This window comes from Myxine glutinosa, chromosome 7 (genome assembly GCF_964187855.1).
Source record: "Myxine glutinosa chromosome 7, kmMyxGlut1.1, whole genome shotgun sequence".
In the NCBI taxonomy this organism is placed as follows: domain Eukaryota; kingdom Metazoa; phylum Chordata; class Myxini; order Myxiniformes; family Myxinidae; genus Myxine; species Myxine glutinosa.
The window spans coordinates 54,493,284-54,510,641 of NC_136267.1; the positions used below are offsets into that span (position 1 = coordinate 54,493,284).

At 45.5% G+C, this 17,358-nt stretch overlaps 1 protein-coding gene across 1 annotated transcript; it reads left to right on the forward strand.

The window, feature by feature from the left end:
* The first annotated feature begins 1,836 nt into the window (after positions 1 to 1,836).
* Positions 1,837 to 4,489, forward strand: LOC137431247 (growth arrest-specific protein 1). The gene has a single exon (XM_068122353.2). It carries the CDS (start codon positions 2,238 to 2,240, stop codon positions 3,153 to 3,155), a length of 918 nt encoding a protein of 305 aa, XP_067978454.1. The 5' UTR covers positions 1,837 to 2,237; the 3' UTR covers positions 3,156 to 4,489.
* Positions 4,490 to 17,358: the final 12,869 nt, after the last annotated feature.

Below are 17,358 nucleotides of genomic sequence, written 5' to 3' on the forward strand. Positions count from 1 at the left end.
GTGATGTGGGGGGGAGGGAGGGGGATACAAGTGATGTGGGGGAGGAGGGAGGGGGGATACAAGTGACGTGGGGGGGGAGGGAGGGGGGATACATGTGATGTGGGGGGGGAGGGAGGGGGGATACAAGTGATGTGGGGGGGAGGGAGGAGGGATACAAGTGATGTGGGGGGAGGGAGGGGGGATACAAGTGATGTGGGGGGGAGGGTTGGGGATACAAGTGATGTGGGGGAGGAGGGAGGGGGGATACAAGTGACGTGGGGGGGGAGGGAGGGGGGATACAAGTGATGTGGGGGGGGAGGGAGGAGGGATACAAGTGATGTGGGGGGAGGGAGGGGGGATACAAGTGATGTGGGGGGGGGGTACAAGTGATGTGGGGAGGAGGATACAAGTGATGTGGGGGGGAGGGTACAAGTGATGTGGGGGGAGGATACAAGTGATGTGGGGGAGGGGGTTCAAGTGATGTGGGGGGGGTACAAGTGATTTGGGGGGAGGGGGGAGGGTACAAGTGATGTGGGAGGAGTACAAGTGATGTGTGGGAGGGTACAAGTGATGTGGGGGGGAGGGTACAAGTGATGTGGGGGGGAGGGTACAAGTGATGTGGGGAGGAGGATACAAGTGATGTGGGGGGGAGGGTACAAGTGATGTGGGGGGAGGATACAAGTGATGTGGGGGGGGGGGTACAAGTGATGTGGGGGGGGGGGGTTCAAGTGATGTGGGGGGGGGTTAAAAGTGATGTGGGGGAGGGTACAAGTGATGTGAGGGGGGCGTATAAGTGATGTGGGTGGGGGGGGGACACGTGATGTGGGTCGGGGTGGGGTACAACTGTGGAGGTAAGGTGAAGCAATTAGATTCTTCTTCTTCTTCCTTAACCGTCACAGTTATTCCAACGTTCTTCTTGGTGAATGTTTTGACCGAAAGTCTTTCATAAACCGACTGGCAACGCATGAATCTCGACTAAGTAGTTCGATCAGGAATTTGTAACTTGTTGAGGATGCCGGCGATAGCTCGCCTACTCTTCACGACCAAGGACCCCGTGGGGTCTTTGACGTCCATTGATGAATCAGGGGTCTGTGAATCACCAGGACTGCAGTTTACAGCTGGATCGGGATTCGAACACTTCGTAAATGTAAACTGCTAGTAAATGAAATGGTACTTTTTATGATAAAGTCGCATTAACTGTAATATAAATATCCGTATAAAGTCTCAAAAGGAGCAGGTCCGTGGGTTCCGGTGTACAGCACAATAAAGCACACGTAGGCGAAGAGAAGTGTTTACTCCTGCATCCATCGCTCGTCCTTTTCCCCCTAACATTCCCCCCTCGGTGCTGCCCCCTTGTCCCTCCAGCCGTTATCCCGGTCGTCTAAGTGACGGCGCTAAGGAGTGGGGTCACGGGGACCCAATGGGTCGCTCTCGTCGCTTGGCCCCGCGTTCCCGAGCCTCGGCCCCAGAGCCATTGGGCAATCGGGCATGAACTGTAACGGACGGACAAAGGGGTCGGGTGGAGCTGCGGAGGCGGGGGATGCTCGAGGAGGAAGAGAAAGGGACGAGGAGAAGACGGGGATGAGGAGGGATCGAGATAGGAAGGAACGAGAGCGAAGGCAAAGCCGATCGAGGAGCGTTAACAGATACGTTCGCGCTAGAGAGAGAGAGGGTCGGGTCCGAATCCGACGGTGGATACACAAAGGACGAAGCCGGAGGTGGGAGGAGGGAAGGGGAGCAGGGCAAGCTGAACGGACGAAGAGAGCAGATCCGCCTTGAGCTAAAATATAAGGGATGAGGTGGGGAGGAGAATGGGGCTCGGTGGGTTGTAGGGGGAGGGAGGAGGGAGGGGAGAGCGGCGAGAGAAAGAGCGGAGAGACACCCTGCAGCGGAGCGAGCGGCGCGGCAGACAGGCGGAACCAATGCGGCCGCCATGGACAAGCGGCGCTTTTGAGCTGCACCAGCTGATAAAGTTGAGGGTCCGAGCGCGCGCCTCCACAGAGCAGCCAGGGTCGGGTCCTCGTGCGAGTGCCGCCAGCACGCGAAAAAGCGCGGGAACGCTTTGGGAGCTTTCGGAACCTCTGTAGAGGCCTCGCCGTCTGTCGCCTGATTGTTTTGATTTTCTCGACCGCTCCGAGGGACCGAGCACGTCTTCTCCCATTGGACACGATTCACGGTCGTCTCCGACATGCGGGACTGAGTGCCTCGGGGTCCGCAGCGAGCACGGAGCGGCGCTATTGCCGCGCACGAGGCCGAGCATGGCGACCTCGCCGATCCAGCAGCGGCACCGTCCGCACCATCCCCGGCGGGTCCTCTCGCTCGCCGTCCTCTCCACCGTCCTCTGCGCCTCTTTGCATCTGGAGACGGCGCGGGGCTCCCCCGCTCCCGGAGGGCGACCGGCGTGCTGGGAGGCCGAGATTCGCTGCTTGCAGGAGCGACCGTGTAAGCTCGCGTACAACCAGTACCTGCGCGCGTGCGAGGCCGCGCTGCGCGGTGCGGGACCCGCGAGGGACGCGCACGGCACGCGGTGTCCGAGCCACTGCGTTCACGCGCTCGTGCGCCTCAACGAGACCCGCGCGGGTCCGCTGCTCGAGACATGCGAGTGCGCCCGCGACCCCGTGTGTGCGGCGGCCAAGCGTGCCATCGAGCCGTGCGTGCCGCGCACCATCCCCGTCCCGGGCGTGGGCGACCGGGTCGGAGCTCCGTTCGCGCTGGGCTGCACCGAGGCGCGAGTGCGTTGCGAGGCGGACCCCGAGTGCAGCGTCGCGATGGGCGAGTACCTGATGCGCTGCGGGAAGCTCTTTAACGGAGTTCGCTGCGCGCGGGAGTGCCGCGCGGTCATCTACCGCATGCTGGCCATCCCGGGCGCGGTGGCGCTCGGGGAGTGCGTCTGCGACGGCGTGGAGAGACCTTTCTGCGAGGTTCTCAAGGCCAACATGGCGCGCCTGTGTTTCGACGGCGACGAGGGCAGCGGGGACGGTGAAGACGACGACGAGGACGAGGAAGACGAGGGTGATTGGGACGGGGAGGGGGAGCGCGGTCGTCGCAGGCACGCCGGGGTGCGGACCGCGAAGGGGTCCTCCTGGAGAGGCGAGCGGACTGCTTCGGCAGGTATCGCCGACGTCCGCCCCACCTTGTGGTCGCTCCTGCTCGCGATCTTGTTGCTGTGGCGGTGACAATGTTTGATGTGCAAGATCGTCAATCTTGGGAATGATTAAAAAAATGACACCGCAGCTCTCTATACAGTACAGGTTACATCATAAAGCTGGATAGAAGGTCAAGGTACCAATGCACCCAATGAAGGTCTGCTTTCACCTGGTGATGGGAGAAATGGTCGATGTGGAAACCTCTCCAATCTCGAATCAGTTACTTTCTCTTGATGGGAAAAGTTTTCCTTTTTTTACTTTAATGCAATTTGCACATCATCCTATCAATGCTGTCCTGATCCACCTGCTCAACCACCATAATCCACAGAGGGCATCAAAAGGTTTTTTCCTTTCCAATTTTTTTTCCCCTTCCCAAAACTTTTCAATGCTCCCAAAAATCGACTTCCATTGCAATGGCATTGGGGGTGGGGTTGGTCGTGTAGGGTGTGCGGAGGGGTGCGGGCGGAACACCCATGGTGGGGAGGATGTGTGACACTCACTGGAAGTGGCAAACGCAAGGACTAAGTTGTGTATCCAGGAGTTTCACTTCATGGTTAGGGGGGAAGACCTTTTGAGGAAAAAAAAAAAGACCTTTTGACTCCCTCTTGGATCCGAGGATACGGATAATTCTCATGAACTGTACCTTCCCAATGTAGTTGTTTTATTTCTGTACCTTCCAGAACATGAAGTACCTTGAATATGAATGGAGTCAATCAATCTTTCTTTCAAAAAATCTCTAGAACTGAATTGTCTCTGTGTAAGACATCAGTTTGAAGGTGGCACCTTCAAGATGATGGCCAAAGGGAAAAGCAGGTTTGAAATGCGGAGCACGCTTATCCATCTTGATGCGGCTCAGATGAAATTTATTGTAAAGTTGTGCTCACGTGACGTACTTTTTTTTGACTGCGCACGTGATTCTCAGTATTTACAGACTTTTTATTCCAGTGTTGTTGAAAGTAATGCCTCGTTCACCTTTAAGTGACTTACCGCAACGTTGCTGTTAATATACATCGAGATTTCTTTTCTTAATTCACGTGCCTTCGACATTTTGATGCTCAGCCAACAGCAACATCACCAAACTGCACTTGCATCAACAGGTTTTGTAGAAAATGTATTTTGTGCAGGATTGAAAGTTGTACAGATTGTAAATAGTGTACACTTGTAAATGTACAAAAATGCTTCAAAAAGACTCCTGTACGTGGACAATATGTTCGATCTCTAAAAGTTTTTTTTTGTTGTTTTTTTAAAAGGAAGATTACTTTTGTGAGTCTCAAAAAATAAATAGGACCTTATTGAATATTTGCTTCTGTATTTGCTTTTGTAATTTGGTAACTTATTCACATTAAAGTTTTCTTTTAAGAACACCTGTTCGAGTGCTGCTTCAGATACCTATAGGCCGGTCGCTTTCACGAAAGGTGTTCTTATTGACGGTGCAAGGTGAGATGTTCCAGTTGTGGCGGCAAAGTAATTTCTGAGGACGAATTGCAGTGGAGATCAGGAAGCGAATATTCTGGGCACCTCGAGACGGGGAGGGGGACAACCCTAACCCTAACAACCCTAACCCTAACCCTAACAACCCTAACCCTAACAACCCTAACCCTAACAACAACCCTCATCCTAACCCTAACCCTAACAGCCCTAACCCTAACCCGAGTTGTTAGGGTTGTTGTTCTGGGCACCTTTTTTCATTTTTTTCTCAAAACATTTTGACTACTGTACTTTGAGTGTGCGCACTCACCTTTGAGCTGCATAGTTCACCTTTGAGGGTTCAGATGTTAACCCACTGGTAAACTATCAATCATTTTGCTGTTTCACAAGCAGGGTGAGGTGCCAATGTGTGTGTGCGCCATCCCTCGGAAGGACATTAAGCCGGTGGACCTCGTTGTTGGTGGACATTACAAATCCCATGGTGTCTTTAATGAAGACGAAGCGAATTATCGCCGGCTCCTTTAAAAAAATCCCAAATTCCTGCCACCTTGATTCGAACGTCAGGCCTGTCCAGCTATTGGAGCCATTAAAGAAGAATATTCTGACATTTTATAACTTGGCCAGTTTTAAAGTTTTTTAAAATTGCATCTTTTAAGTTGGCCAACATTTTTTGAGCCAGTCGGCCATTGACCATCTTAAATCGTTGTTCTCTAGAAATTCTGCGGATGAATGTTGTTCTAGCTTTGCTTTATAGCGCTAACGACTGGGTCGGGGTTTGTCAACTTTATCTCATGTTTTCCCACGAAAAACTTTGACGTTTTGAGACCAAAATTAAAGTCATCGGTTAGAAATAAAAACACTAGCTCCATTCTTGAAGCCATCACACTGATTTCTATTGTGTGTTACTGTGATGGGACCTTGTGTTCGTTGCACATTTTAAAAGCAAACAGACATTAATCTTCAGCGTAACATCTCCAACAAATGGCTTACACTGTCAGGAAGTGATGGGCAGGGGAAAAGCAGAGTTATTTCTGGGCGAAAAGTCAACATTCTGCAGATGTGATTCAAAATGGGGAATGAAATCTGTCTCTGTCTTCCTCTATTTTCATTCCTCTGATCCTGTCTGTCTGTCCATCCCTGTCCCTTTTAACCCCTATGCTGCGTCTAGGCCAGTTCGTAATAGTTTCTCTTTTCCTGTTCCTGTCTAATCTGATCCAGTATGTCTGCCTGTTTTTTTTATCCCTGTTTAGTCGTCGATGTCTCATTTGAAACACCTAAATCTTGTCTCCTTCCGTTTTGTCCCTCGACCCTGTTGGTATGTTACGGCCTGATCCACTCTATGTTCTCGCTCCTCCATGCGCCTCAACTTTGTAAAAAAAAAATAAAAAAAAACCATTGATGTTGCTGCAATGACCAATTGATGGCTCAAAGTTTTCTCTTGCATTCAAATTGAATTTTGAGTTGAGTTATTTTGGTGAACTCTGTTGACCATGTTTTTATTTCTTGGTTCGCCTTGTCCGTGTTCATTTTGACATTGTCCGTTCTCTGCAGAATGATCTTCATTATTTCAACAGTCATACGTAGAGTCTGTTGCCTGATTAAAGCCTTACTCCAGCACCACACATTGCAATTGGCCAGAACATGGGCCTGCCTTCCATCAAGGCTGCTTGTTAGAGGAGCACAGAAAAGGAGGATTACCCTCCCCTTCTTTTCCCGAAACCCTTGTTGCAAACTTCCCGCTGCACCCCTTTCTTCACCCACGCCAATCCGCAGCGTTCGTCCATCACGTGGCACCATCTGTTGCTCTTGTGCTGCTCAATTGTCTGCCCTCTCCTTGGAGCTGCTTCTTGAAAGAAGGACCCACGCCGAGTCAGACCTCGATCCATGTGAAATCAAAGTCCAAGTAGGGTATTTATCTTGAATGACTCGTATTGATTTGGAACGATTTTGATCGATTTGGCTGGTTCGATTGAAACTTGTAGAATCTGTTCATCAACCTTGTTTACAAAACTTTAAAATATGAGGACATGTTTGTACTACATGTTAGTTGTCAGACTTGCTAACTGTAAATTACAGTAAACTAAAGATAACTTTTCTAAGTACACAATAGGATTTTTGGAAAATCTAAATTGACTATGACTACATTTCCTTTCAATACTTCCTTTGAACAAAGAAAATTGTTCGGCTGTTTCATAAAATTTTACATATTTGACAATTCCAATTGTCAAAGTGACATCTTTTGCATATTTTGCCTAAACGTGCCTAGTGGTTCTACAAGTAACTACAGAAGATATTCCCTGTGCAAAATAGGCGTCTTCTTCCTCTTCTTCTTCTTTAAGGGCACAATTATTCCCACGTTCTTCTGGGGTTGGCCTGAGGAAGTTTCTGGCCCAAGTCTTTCATGGACCAGTTGACCAGGCCTGAAGTTCGACTAAGCAGGAATTTGGCCATGGTGCATGCGAGGGCTCGCCTACTCTTTGCGAAAAACACCATGGGAACTTAATTCCCATCAACTAATGCCAGCAGACGGGCACACACATTGATGAATGGCCCTGCCTATGAAACACTAGGAAGACAGTTTATAGCTGGGTTGATATTTAAACACAGGCTGGACAGCTTAGTGATGTCAAATTGTTATATATATTATATACCTTGGACTTTCCATCTTCAAATCAACATTGTGATTTCAAAAAGATAACTTAACATTTGTGGCTGGAGCATTGGCAAAAGAAAAAAAGGTAATCTCTCCTGGACTCCATGAGCAATGTAAAAGGATTGAAACCTGTAAACTTTCCCTTGCTTCTCGGCGATGCCAGGGCATGGCAGCGGACTGCATGCCCTAATTCAGGCCATTGTTTAGCCTGGAGTAGTGGCCTTTGTTATGTAAATTCGGAACACAATGGTGGGTGCAGGGCTTGCACAAACAGGCTGGAGCACCAGGCCGCTAGGTGGAAGTTAAGGAGTTTTGTAAACAGCCTTGAGAAGCTCCAGTCTCTGAACAGTCAGTTTCAGGCCCGGTTCATGTACACTGAGTGATACGCTGCGATTGTTTGACTTAACTTGTTTGGGTTTTTCCCTCTTTAAAGGGTTAATGCGTTAAGGTGCTTCACCACTTCAAGATCACAGAGGCTTCCTTTCCACACTTCTTACACCAATCCTACCATTGTGAACCACGAGCAAACAGAAACCAGGTGACCCAAAGCGTTCACGAAGGCAGGTGACTATAAAGATGGCTTCCTTCTCTCGAAGGTGCACTTCCCATCGACTGTGATGCAAAAGTATGAATTGTTGCCTTGCTATGATCCAGCAGAATGCAAATTGGGATTAAACTCTTTTACACAATGATTAGTATTCTTCGGCACTGTGACTCAGGCAGGATTTCTGATCCTGAACCCAATGGAGGAAGAAACAATCGATGATTTGAATGCGAGAGTACCACGCTAGGGGAGGTGCAGAAGTTCCTGATGCGCATTGACAATGAGATAATGGACCAGTGATGTGGATAGATCGCCATACATGTCAGGATGGCCTCAAGATACCCACTGGGTTATTGGAAAACTTATAATGCCAGGAAGCTCCGGGCCCATAGAGTATGGCGTGCGTAGCAAACCAGATTATTTCTGCTTTCCTGAAGGCTTTTGTTTTCCGAATGTATAATCCTCGTGGGGAGGGGGTGATCGAGACAGTCTTGGAGGGCATGCCTCTGGACTTGCTGAGGGTGTGGAGAAGAGAAGGTGGGACCAATGGGGGATGGGTGAGTCGAGTGAATGAACTGCATAGCGAAGATAGGACAGCATATAGTATGTTATTAACAAGGAAATGAAAGGTGTGCCCTCTGCACTTTATTAGGGCCCGCATATAATATAGTATCATGACGACAGCGTTAGGTGCAAACAGACCCCATATAGCATGGAGGGATGTATCTTGTGCAAGTGGAACATAATTATTGAGACCTTTTGTATACTTGTAGTTCACAGGTGCTGCCAACTTTGAAGAATTCTTCATACAAGTAAAGCATAAATACCTAATTAACAAATAGGAAATAAAACACCTGAAATAGTAATGGATCCGCTGTGATTATAAGAGAAACTGATGTTTCGGGCCTTATACCCTTTGTCGGAGCAAAGGAGAAAAGCGAGTACTTTAGGTTTATCAATTCAAGTAAGAGGGATTTAATACAATGATTGTGCTTCTAATGCAAAATAATCAAACAGATTCCTGGTCTTCGAGCCAGCTTTTGACCACAGGTTGATTTATCATCTTAAATGAACACAATATCATGAACTTTCAAGGGGAACTCGCTCAACTACTTTAAATGATGTAATATTTAAAATATTAACGCATTCGAATGTTATATTAATGTGTTCGCAATGTTACTTCAATTTTACTTTTCCATTTTAATAAAATGTTGATTTTAACAAACGTTTTTTAAAATCTGAAGGTTTGGTGCTATTGAAGCAGACCAGAAGCAGTCCCGAACATCACCCTTATACACCACCTCATTGAACCTTCATTTAAATTGAAGTACCACAAAACGGGAGGTTCCTGGAAGTATTATGACAGGTGATGCGTGTTCTACAATCTTCAGTATATAATTAAATTTGGAAAAAACAAAGATTGTAAAAGTCATATAAATTAATTAATTCCTGGTTTTACCACCATTTTGCGCAGTGTCTATTACATCACCTTTTCTAACCCGTTACATTAGTTGTTCATGACTGTTGTTTGTGTCCTTTACAAAGTCCTTAAAAACAGTAATTTTCCTGTTTGGAATAATTTTCAATGTTGTTTGATTTCCAGGCAGGCAGACCGAGCAGGAATATGATCTCACTCCTCCCTGCGCATGTGCGGTCGGGATGAATTCAAAGCTAATGTACGGTTAAATGGCAGACTTGTCTTCCGATTCATGTCGGATTTGTATTCAAAATATAATATTCAATTTAAAATACGCTGTTTTTGTTGTCACTAAATTTTGTCACTAAATCGTCTTATTTTAGGCATTAAATATAAGGTGGAACATTTTTATGAATGAAAGACATCTGTTTCTTTGAATGTAAAACTATGGACAATTAGGCCACAACACAAAAGATCATTATGCGAAGAACAACAGCTGGATGAAAGAAGCCAGCTGAGCCATAAGATGCACAGGTATACACCTATATATGCAACATGGGAGGGTCGTTTCAAAATCTTTGGCGAATTATAATCACTAGTACACCCGCTCACTACGGAAGCGGCAGGAAAGGTCATTCCTCTTTGGGGTATATAGATTACAGACGATCTATGGTCGGGTCTCAAGAACATTTGGTGTGTGTTCATTTACCAAATTTCTTGTGGAGATATTGCCGAGTGGTTTAAGCATTCGAGCAAGCACTCCATTCAAAACCATTAAGGATTGGCTGGCTTGGCAAGCGATAGCTAGCTGCTTGGTAAATGAGCACAACCCGGGCTTCCTCCCATTCCGTTTCGTGTTAAACAGCAGGAGGGAGTTTCAAAAGTTCGCTACGAAAAACGCCACATCAGCGGCAGAAAGGGTCGTTTTATTAATCCAACCCTTGTGGGGTGTATAGAGTACAGTAGATCTTTGCCCAGTTCTGTAAGTAAAACTTCCCTCACGGATGTTGGGATTCCTCCAAATTTCTTATTTAGTGTTATAAACAGCATTAGCAACTGTTTAAAAAGCTAATCATATGTGTTTGTGATCTATAATATTTTTACCTCTGATAGAGGCCGTTGGGTCGTTCCTTCCACGAAAACGCCATGGTAAGCTATTTATAAACGTCGACTCCACGTTTGTTCAAGGAGGAAAAACACTTTGGGGGAGGTGGGATATTATTGGTATTAATATTGTTTTGTAATGACATTAATATGATGCTATTATTGTTAGTTTTGTTATTAGAAGCGGCTTTGGAAAAACGCCACGATAAAGCGAACTTAACATGGATATACACCTCAACACGCAACCCCATTGACGGCAATGGTGGGGAAAACCCCCTTTTGGGAGGGGGGCAAATGAATGTGCTACAACCTTCATTATGTAACCCTTCGTCATCCTGTCAAGTTTGGTTGAGATTGGATAAGTAACGACGGAATGTATTGGCGTCAAAAATTCATCAGACAGACGGACAGACACCAATGGCGTATTTTAGTATGATAACAAACTACTCACAGATTTTCCAATATCACCATGTTAATAGGAATACCAGCTTTTCTTGCTAGATGGAGGTAATGCACAGGTTCAGTAATGCTTAGCCAGTTATGGCTGAACAATCGACCAAAACACATTGCAAGGAAGAATCGGCATTGCTTATGATTTAAGCCTTTGGGGTTCCATACCTCTTCTTATGTAACCATAGTCAGGTGGGTGAACTTTCAACCATACTCAGGTGAGTGAATCGTACTGGTTGGTCATGAGGACGTTGAAGGTACCACACACGAAGGTCGATCAATCAATTATAGCCGATGAGGAGCACATCCAAGAAGTTGACGCCTTTGCGCTGTGGAACTGAAGAATTACCTGTAGCAGGATTGCTCGAGAAGCAGGTATTTCCCTTTGCAAACATGTTCTGCAGAATTTACTGAAAAAACTGTTCAAGAGAAATATTTGTGCAAAATGGGTATTCACAGAGGAAGCGACCATTATGAGGATATTGGTACGAGACTGTGTTAGACGAGATCAGCAAGTCAGTGCAGGCATCTCTGTGTGCTCATTTACCATGACGCCATCTTTAACCTAATTGGTGGTGAGTGCATTGAAACTTCAGGATGGTTATGTGGAATAATGGAGTGTACTGCTTTCACCTCCACTGGTACTAATCTTTGTACTGGCCAATTTTTGTATCATGTTGATTCATGTTCAATAAAGGGAAACACAAAACTTTTGAAATGACCCTCATTGTTGCCAATGGATAGCAGAGTACAGGAAACAACGAAAACCAGCCATGAATATACAGGGTAGGCCAAAATGATGTGAAACTTTTCAAACAGCTGTCTTAACTTTACAAATGAGACCCTCTTTTTTCAGGTCACTTAAACAACAAGACTTGACCTTTTTTCCATAGAAGTTTCAACCATGTCGAACAACTATTTTTCTGTGCCACAACAGACACTCATCTTACAGACCTTTTTGTGAGGAAGTCATACCAGTTTAGTCTATTGTAAGGCAGTTTTGCGGGGTCTATCCAAATGCAAGAATTGCACAATACAAAACCATCAAATGCATTATTGAAAAGTTTGGAGACACTGGAAATGTGAAAGACTAAATCAAAGGACACAGTGGTCGACAACCTTCAGTGAGAGCACCCGGCAAGATGGAGGCTCTAAGACAAGCTTTGCAGGCTTCTCCGAAAATGTCAACACGCCGACTTACACATCTGGTGGGAACTCCTCGCACGACCATTGGCAAAATCACACACCACAATCTGAAACTGTATCCGTTCAAGATACAGTTACTGCAGCACCAGAAATAAGTAAAAGGGGGTTAAAGAAACAGGACCGACAGACGACCCATGGCCTCCCTGCTCCCTGGGTGTGTCGGCTCCCGACTACTACCTATGGGGGTCCCTCAAAGCTGAAGTCTCCGAAAGCAACCCACACACGCTGTAGAGGTTGGAAAAATAACACCAGACATGGAATCAGATGCTCCAGTTCTCAGCCAAGTCATGGATATCTATAGTGTCCTTGCGGCAGTTGTCATCCAGAGGTGCGGTGCTTGGATTGAGTGCTTCATCAACTACTAATGACCGCTTCTTATTGCTTGTTGAACCTTTTTTTCGCCACATTACACAGTTAACGGGATCTCTAAATGGCAAATGGGGAAAACGATATCAATATGAAATACAGGGTTACTTCATACATGCAATGTGTACCATATTGTGCAGTCATTCTTTGAAAAATGTCACAGGTTTGACACCTTCATGAAGCAAATACCTGATAACTTCTCACTGCTCCATAATGGTGCAATCTTATAATGAGGCAGCCATCTTTACATTATGCAACACACCTGGGGAAGTCTGGTACGAAGTGGTGGAGAAATTATTCACACGTGCCCTCTTCAATATCACACATAATTCACTTGTATTACACACATGCACTATTAGTGACGGTAAAATTCACATTATATATATATACTACTGAGGTACCCGTGCTACTCACAGGTGGGAGGCCAAAATCTAAAAAAAAAGACCTCCTACCTACCTTCGGACACCCGCTGGGACCCCAAAAGGTTTCACAGAATGTTTGGCGGGTCCAGCCTCAAAACTGGGGGATTATTTCGGGGACGGACAGACAGACAGAAAGACTCCTGCTTTATTATATAGACAAGTGAGATACCCATGCTACGCACGGGTGGGAGGCCAGAAGCAAACAGGCAATGCAGAAACGGCGAATGCTAAATAAAGCATGAAACCAATAAATTCCACATTCCTGTAGCACCTTCAGTCACCTGTCAGACATGGACAGCAAGTTCGTGAAGGACTTCCATGAAAAACGTACCCGTTCGCAAACAAACGGGTACGTTCACGTATAGAAACATCGATCGTGGGACCGTGGCGAATCTGCATATGGCGATCCGCAAAGATCACGTTTAGAATGTAAAACCGTCACGGCATTTCGTCATTCACTTGAACTCGATATCTCTTTTTTCATTCCAAACAGCATGACTCCAATCACAAATTAAATAATATTAATATAAAAAATAAACTTTTAACAACATTTGTGACATAAACAAATATATAAATCTTGATGTGAAGTTCCGTATGGTTGGGTGAATACAATTACGAATTCAAAATCGTAATTGTATTCACTCATTTCCAATCATCAATTGATACTTTAACAAAACGATGAACACGATTAACGTTTAACGATTAAACATTACGATTGAATGACGGTTGTATTTGGATATTATCAAACCCGCCCATTGCCGTCATCTGCCCACTTCCGCATTCGCTGCAGGTTCATAATTGTCATCAAAATCGAAACAGTATTTGTAGAATATCAATAAAAGCCACATCACTGTTCATATCGGTAAATATTATTCCATCGTGTTTGGAAAAACTGGAAAATTGGAAAAATTTGAAAAACAATATAGCCTATTTTACTCCAGGGGGTCCCAGGATTACCCACCCAAAATATCGTTGCGATCGGTTCAACCGTTTTTGCGGTACCTGGGAACAGACGGACGGACAGACAGACAGACAGACGGACATTTGGTGAATTATAGTAAGATATAGATATACAGCATATAATCCAAAACAAAGCCCTTCTGGCTCGATAAATGCAACACGGCATGAAACGCCATGCGCACCTGTGCATCGCTTTGCCTCCTGCCCGGATGGCTTCAGCAGGACATGCTCGACTCTGTTTCAAAGCCTGAGGATTTTAAAGGTCAAAAATAATGATGATCATGGTTTCGTCCTTATTATGGGTTCCTCTGGTCGACATAACCACACAATAGTTTACCTGTGATCATGCAAACCTTGTCAGTTTAATATTGTATAAAACAACCTATCTTGTAGGTGCATCCATCCAAAAAGGCACATCCAAAGAAAAAAGGTGACTAGATCTACTCTGCTAATTTACGTAATAAACAAGCAAGAGCAGATCCGGTCTCAAACGACATTTCTCCGGCTTCCCAACGAGCTTCCTCAACTAGTGTCTTGACAAGTGTCTGCTTTTACTTCCGAGGCAACCATTCATTTCTGGTCACGTGGTGGTGCGTGTTTTTTGTCAATTGAGGTCAATTGAGCAGTGTTTTTTTTGTATACTAAGTCGAGGATCGTATAAGAACTAACACAAATAACATATAACAAAGGGAGCGGGAGGCAAGAGGGGGTGAAAGAGGGAAGCACACCAATTAGTAGGGAACAGGGACATCAGGAGATCTGTGGCAGAAAAAGGTCTGGGTTGGGGTTTTCCAGTCGGTCTTTTCGGAGTAGTGTAGCAGCATAGCAAACCTGTTGTGCATTTTGTGATACAAGCACCAAATTTGGCACAAATGTACATTAATATGTTGCGAACATTTTCAGATATTGGGCCACTTGAAATTCCGTAATTTTTTTTTTCAAATTTTTTCAAATTTCGTAATTTCAAATTTTTCGGGTGACACCGTCACAATTTCGGTCTTCGAGGCCGGCCGATATAGTGGGGCGGCTTAGCCCAAATATTCAAAAGAATTGTGCATTTTGTGATACAAGCACCAAATTTGGCACAAATGTACATTAATATGTTGCGAACATTGTGTGGTCAGCAATGAAGACGAGAGTCTGAATTACATGTATGCAAAAGACCTTGTGAACCAGTGAAGCAAATACACGGGTAAGCATGAATTAAATCTAGGGCATGATATAATTTCCATGATGTTTACCTCTACACTCAATGGTGGAAGGAGGTAATGTTTTGATCCCAGCTTGTCTGTATGTCTGTTTGTCTGTTAGTCCACAAAATTCCAGACAAAGCTTGTAGTAGTGGTAGTTGTAGTGGTAGTGGTGATAACAGAAATTGTTATATAGAACTGAACTTATATTATTATTATATGCAGAAAATAACTTCATTTCTATATGCCCTGCAGTGGACAGGTTAATTGGTTTATGCACTGAAGGGGTCACCCTGGTGTGCACTGCTGTGTTCTGCCTCACTGAGTTGTTCAGGTATGATGTACTCAGCACAAGCTTCCGGTCGGCCCGGAGGTGGGGGTGCGGGGCCTGTCACGGAACGTCAAAACAAACGGCCTGCCGGGGCTGCCCAAAAGTCGGGCGTGAGGGGCGCGTCCACTAATGGAACGCCTCTCGCTTCCCAGATCGAGGGCCACGTGGTCAGGAGAACCTCGTCCCTTCCGGTCACACTTTGCCTATCGGCCGGCCTCGAAGACCGAAATTGTGACGGTGTCACCCGAAAAATTTGAAATTACGAAATTTGAAAAAATTTGAAAATATCAATTACGGAATTTCAAGTGGCCCAATATCTGAAAATGTTCGCAACATATTAGTGTACATTTCTGCCAAATTTGGTGCTTGTATCACAAAATGCACAATTCTTTTGAATATTTGGGCTAAGCCGCCCCACTAGAGAGACATAGTAAGAGTGTGAGATTTGTCAGGATTGAAAGACATTTTCCACTCGTTTGACCAGTCTGTGATTTTATCCAGGTCTGTGGTCCTTCAGCATTTTGCCAAACCTGAAACAATAAACTTCAAATCGCATCATCATTGATCTGCTCTGCTCTTTTTACGGTGTATCCCATAGGGCAAAGCAGTCGAGAACAGTTTGTCTGTCTGTCTGTATGTATGTATGTATGTATGTATGTATGTATGTATGTATGTATGTATGTATGTATGTATGTATGTATGTATGTATGTATGTCCCCTCAAACGTATACCAATCAGAGCTGAGGATATGGTCACATGACAGGGGGTGATGTGATGTGATGTGATTACGTCTGTGATGTCATCACGTTGTACGACGGCTGACTCCACACACCACCATTTTGATTTATATGCCGTTAATGCTGAACATATCATCAAACCTGTCATATATCACAATCGCCATGCTCTACCTTTACGCTTTTCATTCAGTGTGAAACACAAACGAACCGATTGTTAAGATGACCATTAAATATCGAAAGCATCGGAGTTACGTCTCTTCCAACGACACAGTACTTATAGGCCTCAGGCTTCATGCCTTCATCGCTCACTTTCAGGTCGCTTCGGACAAATTAGCCCAGGTTTATTAATACAGTAGTATTGTTTTCATAATAATAATAATAATAGCATTAATACTAAAAATATAGTAAATATAATCGTAACACTGCAATCCCTTTGTCGTTATTGCAAAGTTTATAGATTGAAGCAGTGTATGGTTGGTTCATTGTTGACTCGAAACATAGAATAAACCAGTGTCTCAATGCAATCTCTTCACTTCCCATGGTGAGAGCAGCATAGAGACTTATGGTACTTCAAAAACAATTTAATACTTACATTAATTTTTTTTTCTTTGTTTACAAGATCGAGGCTCGTGAAAGAGCTAACATTAATCACACAAAAAGTCAAACCGACACATAAAACACAAAAAAATAAGGGGAGCGGTAGACAAGATGGGGAGAGAGGGGGAAGGACACAAACACAACATTTGAGAGCACGGACATCGGGAGAAATGTGGAAGGGGGGGGGCTTGGGGGGAGGTGGGAGAGGTATAAAACATATGAACACTGCAAGGACTTCCAGGAAAGAAGTTGGAATTTCAAAAAAAAAAAGTGTATCTGGGGTGAATTAGCGGGGGTAGAAAAGATCAAGGTTTTGGATGGGGGAAGATAAGAGATGGTGGTGAACAGCTGTTTTAAAGACCTGGAGGGAGGAGAGGGATTGAAGGGAGTGGCGGAGTTTGTCCCAGAGGCAGAAGAAAAGGGGAATGAAAGAGTGAAGGTGAGCAGAGAGCCGAGATTTTGGCAGTTTAACCATAAGAGGGTTGCAGGCAGCTCTTGTGCGACCTGAAGGAATATTGGGGGGACAGAGCACAGAGAGAGCTGGGGGAGCAAGGCCGGAGAGGAGTCGGTAGAAGACAGAAAGACCACCAACCTGCCTGCGGTGAGTGAGTGAAAGGCCCTTGGAGTTAGCTTCATCGCAGGAGATTCCTATGATTCTGAAAGCTTTGGTTTCAAAAGCGTGAAGCCGAGCTCGGTGTGAGGTAGGAGCACCGGCCCAAAGGGGGGAACAGTATTCCATTGAGCTGCGGATGAAAGCCTTGTATGTGGTGAGGAGCTCAGGTGTGTCAAGGAAGGACTTCGCACGACGGAGGATGCCCAGTCGGCGAC